This window comes from Heptranchias perlo, chromosome 2 (genome assembly GCF_035084215.1).
Source record: "Heptranchias perlo isolate sHepPer1 chromosome 2, sHepPer1.hap1, whole genome shotgun sequence".
In the NCBI taxonomy this organism is placed as follows: Eukaryota; Metazoa; Chordata; class Chondrichthyes; order Hexanchiformes; family Hexanchidae; genus Heptranchias; species Heptranchias perlo.
In genome coordinates, this window is record NC_090326.1 from 103077831 (window position 1) to 103094981 (window position 17151).

The 17151-nt window shown below is 44.9% G+C and overlaps 1 protein-coding gene across 1 annotated transcript in view; it reads left to right on the forward strand.

The window, feature by feature from the left end:
• The first annotated feature begins 371 nt into the window (after positions 1-371).
• LOC137334130 (protein SPMIP7) overlaps positions 372-17151 on the forward strand; it is a 54297-nt gene continuing 37517 nt past the window's right edge. Inside the window, exons 1-3 of the mRNA XM_067998656.1 lie at positions 372-1020; positions 8456-8553; positions 8692-8768. Of these exons, the coding sequence (XP_067854757.1) occupies positions 606-1020; positions 8456-8553; positions 8692-8768 (590 nt within the window). The 5' untranslated portion in view covers positions 372-605. The remainder of the gene's footprint in view (positions 1021-8455; positions 8554-8691; positions 8769-17151) is intronic.

The window sequence follows — 17151 nt, forward strand, 5'->3', positions numbered from 1 at the left end:
CCTAGCAAGACTCTGTTGTCCAATACGAGCTAGTGACTATCATCCTTGTAAGCAGTTAGGGTGGCCATGGCTAGACAAGCAGTGGGCATTTACCCAGTGTTCTGGGTGGCAAGCTCTGCGGTTTTATCTGTTTAAACTCCAGCAGTACACTTATTCCTGGCCTTTGCCAACCTGTGCCTAAGCTATTTGGATTTAGCTAAGTGGAGTGAGTCCTTTATAGGGAGAGTTGTTGTGCACTCTCTTTTTCTTGCAATAAACCTCAGGTGGTTGAGGTTCCTCTAGTGCTACCGGTTGCCCAGGAGACGGTGTCCTCCCTCCTCACCTGCCTCTTGCGGAGGTTCCTTTATGAGCTCGGTTGCCTAGCAACGACACGACGCGCCGCTTCGCCTCAGCCTGGGTCCGGGGTACAGTCCAGGGACCGTCAGCAACTTTCACTCCGCTTTCGTGGTGTCTTCCCGAGGGAGCCTGAGCCGCGGGAAAGGTCAAGGAAAAGGAAGCGTCGAAACTTGCTGCTGCTGAGTGGACGAGCGGCCGCGCGCGGGTGGAATAAACCGTTAGCCGAACATTCCGAGCGTGACAAAGGGGGAGGGGGAGGGGGAGCAGCAATGGCGCCGGCCGTCAGGCTAGCCCGGCCGGCGAGGATGGCCCAAAACGTGATACCCTACGTGAGAGGGCCCGAGGACCGGCACTTCTTCACCAGCTTCCAAGACCAGAACAACGTCGCCTTCGCCAGGTGGAGTCCGGACGCGGTCGCTCCGGACGACTTGTACCCGCTGGCGCCCCACCGGCATGACGTGTCGTTGCTGGATGCCACCTCCGGCTTCAAGAGCCCGGGCGCTAACGTGGAGGCGGGCACCAAGAGGATCCCCAACCTGCCCTTCTATACGGTGCCCAGCGCGGACGGCAGAGCCCGCACCGCCATCCCCACCGGCATGCGCTCCTTGCTGCAGGAGATGTCCGACGAGACGCGCTGGAACTCGAGATCGGTGTCGGCGGCAGCCCTCCGAGCGAGGGTGGGAGGTACAGGAGGCTGGATGCTGGGGACGGGGGCGGAGGCTGGGGACGGGGGCGGAGGCTGGATGCTGGGGACGGGGGCGGAGGCTGGATGCTGGGGTCGGGGGCGGAGGCTGGATGCTGGGGACGGGGGCGGAGGCTGGATGCTGGGGTCGGGGGCGGAGGCTGGATGCTGGGGGCGGAGGCTGGATGCTGGGGTTGGGGACGGGGGTGGAGGTTGGGGCCTGGGAGTGAGGGGCAGTCTGTTGTATGTGAAGTTCGGGAAGTATTTATCTTCCTGAACGGTCGTTGTCTCATTCACCTCGAACCTTACCCCATTTCTCCAGATGGTGCCTCGTGTTCCCCACATTTGTTTTCAGCCTTCCAGTATTTGAGTTTATATTTATATATAATATGAGAGTTTTGGTTAAAAAAAATAATTCAGTGTTACGTGCAGATAATTATACCCTTAACTCCTATTCCTTTAATTTAGGACAGGGGTGGCCAAACTTTTTGGAGCCAGAAAAGGGGAGAATTGCCTCTGATCCAAGTGTCCTGAGCCATTTTACTGTCATGGCTTCATCCTGGGAATGCAAGGGTAAAAGTGGGACTCCGCTGCCACCGGCTTGACAGAAGTGAGGCCTTTTAGGTTTGGGAGTGCCTCCTTTTACTTTAAGGCACTTTTACCATGATGGACTGTAGTTTCATTGTTTTCATGCAACTAAGGATGTATGTATATAACATTTTCCTTGTAATCTTTGGCACACTTTTTTGTTGAATAGAGTTATGACTTCCAAAAAATTGCAATAATCCTAATAAAATTTGTCCGTGAAACATTGGAACATAGGAATTTCTAGATGAAAAAAGACCACGGTCCATCTAGTTTGCCTTCTACCATCCTGGTAGTTGTATGATACAATGATAATGGAGTTGTTGACTAATTATAGCAATCAATCTCAATCAATTAGTCTACAACAGACCCAGGCATGACACGAGCAAAACCCCAGCAGGGGAGAGCTTTGGGAACCGTAGGTCCAATGTCACGGAGAGGGTGCAGAACATTCTGTGGGGGGGAAGGGGAACAGCCAGAAGTCATGGTCCATGTGGGTACCCTGACACAGGAAAGAAAAGGGATGAGGTCCTAAGGACAGAGTTTCAGGAGCTAGGGAAGAAGTTAAAAAGCAGGACCTCAAAGGTAGTAATCTCTAGATTACCCCCAGTGCCACGTGCTAGTGAGTACAGAAATAGGAAGATAAGGCAGGTTAATGCATGGCATGAGGGAAGAGGGAAGGCTTCAGATTCTTGGGGCAGGAAGGACCTGTTCGAGACAGACAGGTTGCACCTCAACAGAGCTGGGACCAATGTCATCGCGGGGAGGTTTACAAGTGCTGTAGGGGAGGGTTTAAACTAATTTGGTGGGGGGGGGGGGAAGGGCCCCAGGATGTAGCATTAGAAAGGAGAAACAAGGTGCACAAAGGATTGGGAGAGACAGATAGCACTAGGGTAAGAAACAGCACAGTATTAGGTGGGATCAGACTAAGAGAGAATACGAGAAGGTCTAAGATAGGTTTAGATTGCATGTGTGTAAACGCACGAAGCGTGACAAATAAGGTTGTTGAGCTGCAGGTGCAAATAGCCACATGAGAATATGATGTAATGGTGATAACGGAGACCTGGCTCAAAAAAGAGCAAGATTGGGCACTAAATATTCCTGGATACAAGGTGTTCAGGAAAGATAGGGAAGGAAAAAAAGGACGGGGGTGGCAGTATTGATTAAGGAGAATATTGCAGTGCTGGAGAGAGAGGATGTACTTGAGGGGTCAAGGACAGAATCTATTTGGTTAGAGTTAAGAAATAATAAAGGTGGCATTACACTACTGGGTGTATTCTATAGGCTACCAACCAGTGGGAAGGATATAGAAGAGCAAATTTGCAGGGAAATTACAGAGAGGTGCAAGAACTGTTGAGTAGTGTTAATGGGGGACTTCAACTATCCTAATATAGACTGGGATAGTAATAGTGTAAAGGGCAAAGCGGAGAAGGAATTTCTGAAGTATGTTCAGGAGAACTTTCTTGATCGGTATGTTTCCGGCCCAATGAAGAAGGAGGCATTGCTGGATCTAGTTCTGGAGAATGAAGTGGGTCAAGTGGAGCAAGTGTCAGTAGGGGAACATCTAGGGAATAACGATCATAGTATCATAAGGTTTAGATTAGTTATGGAACAGGAGGAGAGGTCCATAACCAGGGGGCATAGATTAAAAGTAATTGGTACAAAGAATAGAGGGGAGTTGAGGAGAAATTTTTTCGTCCAGAGGGTCCAGAGGGTGGTGAGGGTCTGGAACTCACTGCCTGAAAGGATGGTAGAGGCAGAAACCCACATTGCATTTAAAAAGTACTTGGACATGCACTTGAAGTGCTGTAACCTACAAGGCTACGGACCAAGAGCTGGAAACTGGGATTAGGCTGGATAGCTCTTTTTTGGCGGGCACAGACCCGTTGGGCCGAATGGCCATCTTCTGTGCCACAAATTTCTATGATTCAATCGAGAGTAAAAATACCTAATTCGAGGAGGCCCAATTTCAGTGGGTTGAAAATGGATCTGGCCTGGGTAAATTGGAATCAAAGATTGGCACGCAAAGCTGTAATCGAACAGCCTTTAAAGAGGAGATGGCTCGGGTACAGTCTAGGTACATTCCCACGAGGGGGAAGGATAGGCCAACCAAAGCCAGAGCTCCCTGGATGACAAAAGAGATAGAGAGTAAGATGAAGCAGAAAAAGGGGGCGTATGACAGATGTCAGGTTGATAATACAAGTGAGAACCAGGCTGAATGTAGAAAATACAGAGGAGAAGTGAAAAAGAAAATAAGAGGGGCAAAGAGAGAGTATGAGAATAGACTAGCGGCTAACATAAAAGGGAATCCAAAAGTCTTCTATAGGCATATAAATAGTAAACGGGTAATAAGAGGAGGGGTGAGGTCAATTAGGGACCAAAAAGGAGATCTGCACATGGAGGCAGAGGGCATGACTGAAGTACTAAATAAGTACTTTGCATCTGTCTTTACCAGGGAAGAAGATGCTACCACAGTCACAGTAAAAGAGGTAGTTGAGATACTGGATGGGCTAAAAATTGATTAAAAAGGAGGTACTAGAAATGCTGGCTATACTTACTAGATAAGTCACCTGGTCCGGATGGGATGCATCCTAGGTTGCTGAGGGAAATAAGGGTGGAAATTTCAGAGTTGCTGGCCATAATTTTACAATCCTCCTTAGATACGGGGGTGGTGCCAGAGGACTGGAAAATTGCAAATGTTACAGCCTTGTTCAAAAAAGGGTATAAGGATAAACCCGGTACCTACAGGCCAGTCAGTTTAACCTCGGTGGTGGGGAAGCTTTTAGAAATGATAATCTGGGACAAAATTAATGGTCACTTGAACATGTGTGGATTAATAAAGGAAAGCCTGCATGGATTTGTTAAAGGCAAATCGTGTTTAACTAACTTGAATGAGCTTTTTGATGAGGTGACAGAGAGGTTTGATGAGGGCAATGTGGTTGATGTGTGTATGGACTTTCAAAAAGTGTTTGATAAAGTGCCACTCTATAGACTTGTCAGCAAAATTGAAGCCCATGGAATAAAAGGGGCAGTGGCAGCATGGATACTAAATTGGCTAAGTGACAGGAAACAGAGAGCAGTGATGAACGGTTGTTTCTCGCACTGGAGTAGTGTTCCCCAGGGGTCGATACAAGGACCACTGCTTATTTTGATATATATTAATGACTTGGACTTGGGTGTACAAGGCACAATTACAAAATCTGCAGATGACACAAAACTTGGAATTATAGTAAACAGTGAGGAAGATAGTAATAGACTTCAAGAGGATATAGACCGGCCGGTGGAATGGGTGGACACATGACAGATGAAATTTAACGCAGAGAAGTGTGAAGTGATACATTTGGCAGGAAGAATGAGGAGAGGCAATATAAACTGAATAGTACAATTTTAAAGGGGGTGCAGGAACAGAGAGACCTAGGGGTATATGTGCACAAATCTTTGAAGGTGGCTGGACAGGTTGAGAAAGTGGTTAAAAAAGCATACGGGATCCTGGGCTTTATAAATAGAGGCATAGAGTACAAAAGCAAGGAAGTTATGTTGAACCTTTATAAAACACTGGTTCGGCCACAATTGGAGTATTGTGTCCAATTCTGGGCACCGCATTTAGGAAGGGTGTCAAGGCCTTAGGGAGGGTGCAGAAAAGATTTACTAGAATGGTTCCAGGGATGTGGGACTTCAGTTACACGGATAGACTGGAGAAGCTGTGGTTGTTCTCCTTAGAGCAGAGAAGGTTAAGAGGAGACTTGATAGAAAGGTTTAGATAAAGTAAATAAAAAGAAACTGTTCCTGTTGGTGGAAGGGTCGAGAATCAGGGGACACAGATTTAAAAGAACCAAAGGCAACATGAGGAAAAACTTTTTTACACAGCAAGTAGTTACGATCTGGAACGTGCTACCTGAAAGGGTGGTAGAAGCAGATTCAATCATGGCTTTCAAAATGGAATGCGATTAATACTTGAAGGGAAAAAATTTGCAGGGCTAACTGCTTTGCTCTTACAAAGAGCCGGTATAGGCTCGATGGGCCGCATGGCCACCTTCTCTGCTGTAGCCTCTATGATTTTAGGTCAGCGAGCATAGGGGTGATGGATGAACGGGACTTGGTGCGAGTTAGGATATGGGCAGCAGAGTTTTGGATGAGCTCAAGTTTATGGAGGGTGGAAGATGGGAGGCCGGCCAGGAGAGCATTGGAATAGTCGAGTCCTGATGTAACAAAGGCATGGATGAGGGTTTCAGCAGCAGATAAGCTGAGGCGGGGGCAGAGACGGGCGATGTTATGGAGGTGGAAGTAGGCAGTCTTCGTGATGGAGCAGATATGTGGTCGGAAGCTCATCTCAAGGTGAAATGGGATGCCAAGGCTCCGAACAGTCTTGTTCAGCCTCAGACAGTGGACGGGGAGAGGTGGCTAGGGAACGGAGCTTGCGGCGGGGACCAAAGGCAATGACTTCGGTCTGTTAAAACATGCACTCTCTCCATACCGTGTCTACAATGTTTACTATCTACAGGATGCACTACAGCAAGACTACCTCAGCAGCACAAGGGCAGCAGGTGCATGGGACCACCATCACGTTCAGGTTCCTTTCCCAAGTCACACACCGTCCCGACTTGGAAATATATCATCATTCCTTCATCGCCGCTGAGTCAAAATTCTGGAACTGCGCATCTAAAAGCATTGTGGCAGTACCTTCACCTCGTGGACTGCAGCGTTTCAAGACAACACTCAAGAAGCTCGACACCATCCAAGATAAAGCAGCCCGCTTGATTGGCACCCCATCCACCACCCTAAACATTCACTCCCTTCACCACCGGCGCACTGTGGCTGCAGTGTGCACCATCCACAGGATGCACTGCAGCAACTCGCCAAGGCTTCTTCGACAGCACCTCCCAAACCCGCGACCTCTACCACCTAGAAGGACAAGGGCAGCAGGCGCATGGGAACAACACCACCTGCACGTTCCCCTCCAAGTCACACACCATCCCGACTTGGAAATATATCGCCGTTCCTTCATTGTCGCTGGGTCAAAATCCTGGAACTCCCTTCCTAACAGCACTGTGGGAGAACCGTCACCACACGGACTGCAGCGGTTCAAGAAGGCGGCTCACCGCCACATTCTCAAGGGCAATTAGGGATGGGCAATAAATGCCGGCCTTGCCAGCGACGCCCACATCCTGTGAACGAATAAAAAAAAACAAAGACCCACCACCAACTTCTCAAGGGCAACTAGGGATGGGCAGTAAATGCCGGCCTTGCCAGCGATGTCCACATCAGGGGAATGAATTTAAAAAAAAAGATGAAGATGAAGAGGAGGAGGAGGGGAGTCAAAGATTGAATCCATGGGGAACTCTGGAGGTGACTGTGCAGTGCCAGGAAGCAAAGCCATTATTCAGATGCATTGGCTGCAGTTGGACAGGTGGAAGTGGAGCCATACAAAGTCAGTCCCACAAAGTCGGATGACAAAAAAACAGGCAATTGAGGATGAAATGACACCGAATGCTCGACGAGGGATATTATACTACTGTCTCGGTCAATTTACATCATTTTTAATACTAGTCTGTCCAGTGATTATATATCCTTATTGTAACTACAACAAAAATACACATGCTTTGCCAGGTATATATATCAATGTGACTTCCACAATGCTTTGTAACTTTAAAGTTGTGAAAACAAAAATCCGAGCCATCAAATATTTGGAATGGGTGGTTATTACATTCCAAAATTTGCAATAATCCCAGTAACTAACACAAATTAACAAACAAGAAACAGTTAAGCAATGAAACAAAGCTACTACTAATGCTAATATGCTAAGAGATATTCTCACTGTAACGCCGCAAAAATAAGCTTGCATTGCATGCACGGGAATCAATGCTGCTTTTGACATACATTGGGCATGATTTTAGCTGGGAGCTGGGAACCTAGTCCACCTTTAGATATTCACGTGGGGAACCCAGAAGCCAAATGAGTGCATCGCAATCTGCGATCGCAACTCAATTGAAGGTAAGTATTTGTGCTTCCAGGTTTCCCACGTGCCAGGCAACCAGATTGATGGGCTGGGGAGGGAGAGGAGCCACGAATTGGAAAGGGAGGATCATCACTTTTGTCATTTAATTACTCCTGCCCTCCACCCTATTGCAGACCTTCCCTTTTGTCCTTTTCTTGCCCCCTTTTCCCTGGCTCTGTATCTGTTCATCTCTACATCTTCCGGTTCTGATGAAAGATCATCAGTCTGAAACGCTGACTCTGTTTCTCTCTCCACAGATGCTGCTTGACCTGCTGAGTGTTTCCAGCATTTTCTGTTTCTATTTCACATATGCAGTAAGGGTTCTGTTGACAATACATGCAGTGACAATTTTGCTAGGGCCGGGTGGTGGGGGGTGGGGATGAGGGGAAGAAATGGAGAGAGAATTTTGTTATGTGCAGCAGGCAGGGTTAAATAGTGGATATATGAAGATGGATAAATATTGTGGAGTTTTGTTTGATTATGTTTGGGGACAGGAATTGGTTATAATGAACTTTTCCTCAGGTGGTTAAGTAGGTGAGTTAGATTCCATAATAGAGTAAATTGCACATGGCCTGTTAAAGAGTGTGATTGATGGGTTGATTGGCCCTTTTTCATTCCATGTTTTCTTGTGTTCTCTAACCAAGAAAATTAATATGCAGGTTAATGGTTGAGAATCAACTTTTTAAATAATTTAATCAGCAGAATGCTTTTAATAGCTTCCATTCTCAGTGAGCTTCTCTGTTTAACTCTCCCTCAGTTCTAAAATGTAAAGCAAGTCCTCAGACAGAGAACTGAATGAAGTAGCAACACATTAGTAAAGAATTATTGATTAAATCAATTCTAAATTTTTTTGTTAGGTTGGACAAGCCCAGTCCGAGTGACACCATCACCGCACCGAGTTCCTGATTCTCTCAAAACCCATGCATTTACCTTCAACGTGGATCCTTCGGTTCAGGTATGACCAGTTGATGCAGTGTCAGAACACGGTACTGTAATGCAAAGTTTCCTTTTTGTTGGAATGTCAATCTATAATTATTCCTGCAGTTTTTAGTCCTTGTCTTTTAAAATGTGCAGTATCTGTATTGTATCATAGAATTCATGTGATGCAACATCTGAAAGTGCGAGAGATGCAACAGCGAGAAAATATATGTACACATCAGCCACTCAGAGGTGAGGAAATGTCAGTCTGTTTATCTATGATGATAAATGCTGTAGAAACTTTTCTGCTGAATTTGAAATTGTGGGACTGTTTAAATTCTGTAAATGCTCTTATTCAGGAATGTGCAGCAACATTAATGGCAAGCTGCCTTTTAAAAATAAATATATAGTTTACATAAATGCTCTTAGTTCCTCTGCAGTTTTGAAGCACAAATTAAACTAATTCAGTGTATGCCACCTGTGATGTGATTATTCTGCAGTTTATCACATTAGCTTTTCACACTGACCTTTTCAGTCTTCATTGGCCAGCTATCATAAAAAAGATGGTATACAATCTAAAACTAGTAGATATAAGCGAGTAGTGATGTTATAATTTAATCTTGGGATTTAGAAAACGATGACATAAACTATTTGAGCTGAACTAAGATACATTATTTTATCATCTGATGAATCCTTTAATATGTATTACAGCCAGGTTACCACTTCCAGGCATTCAGCGTGGGGGTAATTTTGACTTTGGGCAATATTGTAATACGGGTGATATTGATTCTGCCGCACGTTATACATCTCGACTGAATCGATATCGCCCATTTTACACTATTGCCCAAAGTCAAAATTACCCCCACTGTATTGAAAACGACAACTTATTTGGATTTTTGTAGATTGTGCTTCATGTGCATAGCATACATCTTTTACAACACAACAATTTTGTTTTCCAATTCAAAATATAATTAAGTGGACAGAAGTCCTGATTTTAAAAAAATGAGTAAACTGTGGCATAAGCAGTCACGCAGCCTCCTCATACCTGGCTGCAAATGAGAAAGATATGTGCTGGTATCAGGAGCAAGATGATGGTGAGTGTGCTCCTCACTTTTGTACACAATTCTTTTGGGGCCCATCGTGCACAACACAAACCTAAGTTGGGAAAGGCAGCTCCCTCGAAGGTACCATTTCAAGTACTGTAGACAACTATTGGCCTTTTGCACGCACTCTTTTCATCGTACCTAAGCTGCACAGGAAATGTGTGTAGTTGGCAACCAAGGAACAGCAAACAGATGCTGAGGTATCAAGGCCAAGGTGTTCCTCTGTTTTTAGCAGGTTTCTCAGTCGGTTCATCAGCTCTGTTCTCCTAAGAATACTCCGGCCAGTGTTTCTTTTCTTTCAAATAATGCGGGCACCATGTAATGCCACATCATAAAGGCTGCTTCCTGAATAATGACCACTGATGCACATAATGTTTCTATGGTCAGATACTACCTGAATATTAATAGAGAATAAACCCTTTCTCTTCATGAAGGCTCTGGACTTGATATGAAGAACCCTGATGCCTCTATAGGTATCATGTGTACCTCTTTGCACTCTGGGTATGACCAAAGTGCCTCCAGGATCAGTACACCTGTATTCGTTGGCTCCTCACAAACACCTCTTACTCATCTCAATTATGCGGCATTTCGGGACCCCAAAGGAATATCTATCCTTGTCTCTTTGTTATAGAGCTTTAAGCACAGAGCTTGGTGAGAGTTGCGTGAATCTATTAAGTGGAGTAACTTGCTAAACAGAATGACGATGGGAATTTGGTGAGAGTGGGAATTAGGTGCAGAGGGGGAAGGAGGTGCTAGTATTTTAAACCAAGGGGCAACAGTAAATATATAAATAAATAATCAAAGTAATTAGATCTAAGGGGATAAAATTAAAATTAACTAAATAGAGAATACCAACATTAAAGGGATCTGAATTGCATTAAATAAAAATCTGGTATACCTAAATAATAAATAGGAGTTAAGGGGATACTAAAGTAAAGAAGTTTAAAATAAACAAAAAACAAGACTAGTTAGTTGCAAATTAATCTGAAATCAAGCTAAATCCATCTACTAAGTATAATCTAGATCTCAAGTAATTGTATTATATCTAGAATTAAACTACTACTAATGAATAAATAAAAACTAGAAATGACAGTGCAAGCTATGTATCAGGACTGTGTGTGGACATTGAGACTGCTCTGGATTGCTACATCTGCAGGAAATGTCTCTGCCTTGAGACACTCCCGCTCAGAGTCCTTGAGCTGGAGTGCGAGTAAGAGACACTCCGACACATAAAGGAGGGGGGGGAATTTCTGGATAGTTTTCTCCAGAGCACAGTCACTACTCAGAGGAAAGCATAGGTGCGGGAAGAGGAAAGCGTGACTGTCAGTCAGCAGGGTAGGGGGATCTGAGGGGAGATAGTGGAGGAGGTCCCGCAAACACTGGTCTATCCAAAAGTACAATGTACTTGATTCCTGTGAGGATAAGGAGATAGACTGTGGGGAGGACAGCGACAATGTTGACCTCGGCACCGTGGAGCATAGGGCTGCTAAAGTGGAGGTGGAGCAGAGTAGAAATGTAATAGTTATAGGGGATTCAATAATTAGGGGGATGGATAGCATCCTCTGCAGCTACAATCGGGAGTCCCAAAGAGTGTGTTGCCCACCTGGTGCCAGGGTAAGGGATATCTTGATGCGGCTGGAAAGGAATTTGGAAAGGGAGGGGGAAGATCCAGTTGTCGTGGTCCATGTCGGGACCAGTGACATAGGGAAGGAATGGGAGGAGGTCTTGCTGAGGGAGTATCAGGAGTTAGGAGCTAAATTAAAAAGCAGGACCTCAAGGGTGGTAATCTCAGGATTATTACCCGAGCCACGTGCTAATTGGCATTAGGATAAACAGATCAGGAAGGTGAACACTTAGCTAAAGGAGTGGTATGGGAAGGAGGGGTTCCATTTCATGGGACACTGGCACCAGTACTGGGACAGGAGGGAGCTGTACCATTGGGACGGGCTGCACCTGAACCGGGCTGGGACCAAGGTCCTAGCGGAAAGGATAAATAGGGTGGTAAAAAGGACTTTAAACTAATAAATTGCGGGGAGGTCTCAGTCAAAAACAAGAGTGAAAATTATAGTTTAAAGATTTAAAAAAGGGATAAGAGCAGAGTTCAGGTCACAAACAGTGGTATAGATACTCCCAAGTGAAGAGAATACTAAAATAACTAAAGTAGTTACAGCAGGAGTGACAAATAAGAAACGTGTTGAGTTAAACAGTGTGAAAGAGAGAGCATCAGGACAGGTTAGGGTCTCTTGCCCAAATGAGTTTTATATACTAATGCACGGAGTATAAGAAATAAATTGAGTGAATTAGAGGCTTAAATGCAGCTTAGACAGTATGACATAGTGGCCATTACTGAGACATGGCTGCAAGCTGGTCATGATTGGGAGTTAAATGTTCCAGGTTATAATGAATTTAGAAAGGATAGGGAAACTGGAAGAGGAGGATGGATAGCCTTATTAATTAAATATACTATCACAACATTAGCAAGAGAATCTAGGTAAGGGAAAGCAATCAGCAGAGACTCTTATGGTTAGAATTGAGAAATAAGAGAAGACGTATAACTGTAATGGGAGTCATCTACAGGCCTCCTGATAGCAGCAGTGAAGTGGCAGAATGTATTAATTCAGAGATTTGAGAGGCATATAGCAAAAGCAGAGTTGTTTTAATAGGAGACTTAAATTTTCATACAGATTGGGAAGAGCAGAATAGCTCAAGTCAGAAAGGTAGTGAATTTCTTGAGTGCATTCAAGGTAGTTTTCTGGAGCAATATGTTCTGGAACCAACAAGAAGGCAGGCCACACTAGATTTATTAATGAATAATGAGCCAGACTTAGATAAATGTTCCCTTACTGTTAGACTATTAACTAACAGTGATCATAATATGATTGAATTCAATGTTCGGTTTGAAGAGAAGAAACTTAACAAAGTTACTAAGATTCTAGATTTTGGTAAGGCCAACTTTAATGGGATGAGACAGAGACTGACGACAGCAAACTGGTCAAAATTCGGTCGGGTAAAACTACAGATGAATGGTGGGAGGTGTTCAAAAATGAACATGGGACAAGTATATAATCCTAAGGGGAAACAGCTCTACTTAGCAAATAAAACAGCCATGATCAACAAAACAGATAACATAAAATTAAAGGAAAGAGCATACAATAGTACAAAGAATAGTTTAGTTCCAGAGGACTGGGAGAGATATAAAGAACAGCAAAGGAACACAAAAAAGATAGTAAGAGTTGCAAAAAGGAATACAAAAAGAAACTTGCGAGGGATATCTAGATTAACACACAATGTTTTTACAATTATAAAAGAAAAAGGAAAGTCAAGAGTAATGTGGGCCCTTTAAAAACACATGTGGGTAATATTGTAAATGAAAACAAGGAAATGGCACACTTGTTGAATAATTACTTTGTGTCCGTCTTCATAGTCCTTGATTCATTGTTCGTTTCCCTGGAATGTCAGGGAAACTAACAATGAATCAAGGACTGGAACTCACTAAAGTTAATGTAAGCAAGAAAACAGTATTTGAAAAAATAACGACACTAAAGACTGACAAATCCCCCAGGATCTAATAGTTTCCACCCTAGGGCTTTAAAAGAAGTAGGTGAGGAAATTGCAGCTGCTTTAGCCATAATTCAGGAATTGTCTCTTTAGATTAGAAAATTGCAAATGTAACTCCATTATTTAAGAAAGGTGAGAGAGAAACCAGGAAATTATGGATCTATTATAATAACATAGGTTGAGCGGAAGTTATTGGAATCTATAATTAAGGACAATATGACTGAGCTCATAGAGAAATTTGAGTTGATTAGATTTGCATGGATTTGTAAAGGATAGGTCATTTCTAACGAACCTAATTGAATTTTTTGAGGAAGTAACTAAAGTAATAGACAGGAGAATGTCTATGAATGTAGTTCATATGGACTTCCAGAAGGTATTCGATAAGGTTCCACATGAGAGACTGTTAACTAAAATTAAAGCTCATGGAATTGAAGGCAAATTCTTGACCTGGTTAGGCGGTAGGAGACAGAGTAGGGATAATGGGTATGTACTTGAATTGCAAGGAAGTGACTAGTGGTGTCCTACAAGGATTTGTGCTGGGGCTTCAGCTATTCACTTTTTTTTATTCATTCATGGGATGTGGGCATCGCTGGCAAGGCCCGCATTTATTGCCCGTTCCTAATTGCCCTTGAGAAGGTGGTGGTGAGCCGCCTTCTTGGACCGCTGCAGTCCGTGTGGTGAAGGTACTCCCACAGTGCTGCTAGCTAGGGAGTTCCAAGATTTTGACCCAGCGACGGTGAAGGAACGGCGATATATTTTCAGGTCAAGATTGTGTGTGACTTGGAGGGGGACGTGCAGATGATGGTGTTCACATGCGCTTGCTGCCCTTGTCCTTCTAGGTGGTAGAGCTTGCGGGCTTGGGGGTTGCTGTTGAAGAAGCCTTCGCAAGTTGCTGCAGTGCATCCTGTGGATGGTACACACTGTGCGCCGGTGGTGAAGGGAATGAATGTTTAGGGTGGTGGATGGGGTGCCAATCAAGCGGGCTGCTTTGTCCTGGATGGTGTTGAGCTTCTTGAGTGTTGTTGGAGCTGCACTCATCCAGGCAAGTGGAGAGTATTCCATCACACTCCTGACTTGTGCCTTGTAGATGGTGGAAAGGCTTTGGGGAGTCAGGAGGTGAGTCACTCGCCACAGAATACCCAGCCACTGACCTGCTCTTGTAGCCACAATATTTATGTGGCTAGTCCAGTTAAGTTTCTGGTGAATGGTGATCCCCAGGATTTTGATGGTGGGGGATTCGGCGATGGTAACACCATTGAATGTCAGGGGAAGGTGGCTAGACTCTCCCTTGTTGGAGATGGTCATTTCCTGGCATTTCTGTGGCGTGAATGTTACTTGCCACTTATCAGCCCAAGCCTGGATGTTGTCCAGGTCTTGCTGCATGCAGGCAAGGACTGCTTCATTATTTGAGGGGTTGCGAATGGAACTGAACACTGTGCAATCATCAGCGAACATCCCCACTTCTGACCTTATGATGGAGGGAAGGTCATTGATGAAGCAGCTGAAGATGTTTGGGCCTAGGACACTGCCCTGAGGAACTCCTGCAGCGATGTCCTGGGGCTGAGATGATTGGCCTCCAACAACCACTACCATCTTCCTTTGTGCTAGGTATGACACCAACCACTGGAGAGTTTTGCCCCTGATTCCCATTGACTTCAATTTTACCAGGGCTCCTTGGTGCCACACTCAGTCAAATGCTGCCTTGGTGTCAAGGGCAGTCACTCTCACCTCACCTCTGGAATTCAGCTCTTTTGTCCATGTTTGGACCAAGGCTGTAATGAGGTCTGGAGCTGAGTGGACCAGGCGGAACCCAAACTGAGCAACGGTGGGCAGGTTACTGGTGAGTGAGTGCAGCTTGATAGCACTGTCGACGACACCTTCCATCACTTTGCTGATGATCGAGAGTAGACCGATAGGGTGGTAGTTGGCCAGATTGGATTTGTCCGGCTTTTTGTGGACAGGACATACCTGGGCAATTTTCCACTTTGTCGGGTAGGTGCCAGTGTTGTAGCCGTATTGAAACAGCTTGGCTAGAGGCGCGGCTAGTGCTGGAGCACAAATCTTCAGCACGATAGCCGGGATGTTGTCGGGACCCGTAGCCTTTGCTTCATCTAGTGCACTCAACCGTTTCTTGATATCGTGGAGTGAATCGAATTGGCTGAAGACAGGCTTCTGTGATGGTGGGAATATCGGGAGGAGGCCGAGATGGATCATCCACTCGGCATTTCTTGCTGAAGATATTTGCAAACGCTTCAGCCTTGTCTTTTGCACTCACATACTGGGCTCCGCCATCATTGAGGTTGGGGCAGTTCACGGAGTTTCCTCCTGTTAGTTGTTTAATTGTCCACTACCCTTCATGACTTGATGTGGCAGGACTGCAGAGCTTTAATCTGATCCGTTGGTTGTCGGATCGCTTGACTCTGTCTATAGCATGTTGCTTCCCCTGTTTAGCATGCATGTAGTCCTGTGTTGTAGCTTCACCAGGTTGGCACCTCATTTTCAGATACGCCTGGTGCTGCTCCTGGCATGCTCTTCTACATTCCTCATTGAATCAGGGTTGATCCCCTGGCTTGTTGGTAATGGTAGAATGAGGGATATAGAATCATAGAAAGATTACAGCACGGAAGGAGGCCATTCGACCCATCGAGTCCGCGCTGGCTCTATGCAAGAGCAATCCAGCTAGTCCCGGTCCCCCGCCCTAATCCCGTAGACCTGCAATTTGTTTCCTTTCAAGTACTTATCCAGTTCCCTTTTGAAGGCCAGGATTGAATCTGCCTCCATCACCCCCTCAGACAGTGCATTCCAGATCCTAACCACTCGCTGTGTAAAAACGTTTTTCCTCATGTCACCTTTTGGTTCTTTTGCCAATCATCTTAAATCTATGTGCTGTGGTTCTCGCCCCTTCCGCCAATGGGAAAAGTTTTTCTCTATCTACTCTTTCTAGACCCTTCATGAATTTGAATATCTCTCTATCAAATCTCCTTGTAATCGTCTCTGTTCCAAGGAGAACAGAGATAGCTTCTCCAGTCTATCCAAGTAACTAAACTCCCTCATCCCTGGAATTATTCTAGTAAATCTCTTCTGCACCCTCTCAAAGACATTCACATCTTTCCTAAAGTGCGGTGCCCAGAACTGGACACAATACTCCAGTTGTGGCTGAACCAGTGTTTTATAAAGGTTCATCATGACTTCCATACTTTTGTACTCTATGCCTCTACTTATAAAGCCCAGGATCCCGTATGCTTTTTTAACTGCTTTTTCAACCTGCCCTGCCACCTTCAACGATTTGTGCACATATACTCCCAGATCTCTCTATTCCTGAACCCCTTTTAGAGTTGTACCCTCTAGTTTATATTGCCTCTCCTCGTTCTTCCTACCGAAATATATCACTTCGCATTTTTCTGCGTTAAATTTCATCTGCCACGTGTCCGCCCATGCCACCAGCCTGTCTATATCTTCTTGAAGTCTATCACTATCCTCCTCACTGTTTACTACCCTTCCAAGTTTTGTGTCATCTGCAAAGTTTGAAATTGTGCCCTGTACACCCAAGTCCAAGTCATTAATATACAGCAAGAAAAGCAGTGGTACCAGCACTGACCCCTGGGGAACACCACTGTACACCTCCCTCCAATCCAAAAAACAACCGTTCACTACTACTCTCTGTTTCCTGTCCCTTATCCAATTCTGTATCCCTTTATTCCATGGGCTGCAAAGTTGATGATAAGCCTACCATGCGGCACTTTATCAATCGCCTTTTGCAAGTCCATATACAGCACGTCAACTGCATTGCCCTCATCTACCCTCTCTGTTACCTCATCAAGTTAGTTAAACACGATTTGCCTTTAACAAATCTGTGCTGGCTTTCCCTAATCAATCCACACTCGTCCAGGTGACTGTTAATTCTGTCCCGGATTATCGTTTCTAAAAGTTTCCCCACCTCTACCGGGCCATGAGGTTACAAATTGTAGTGGAAT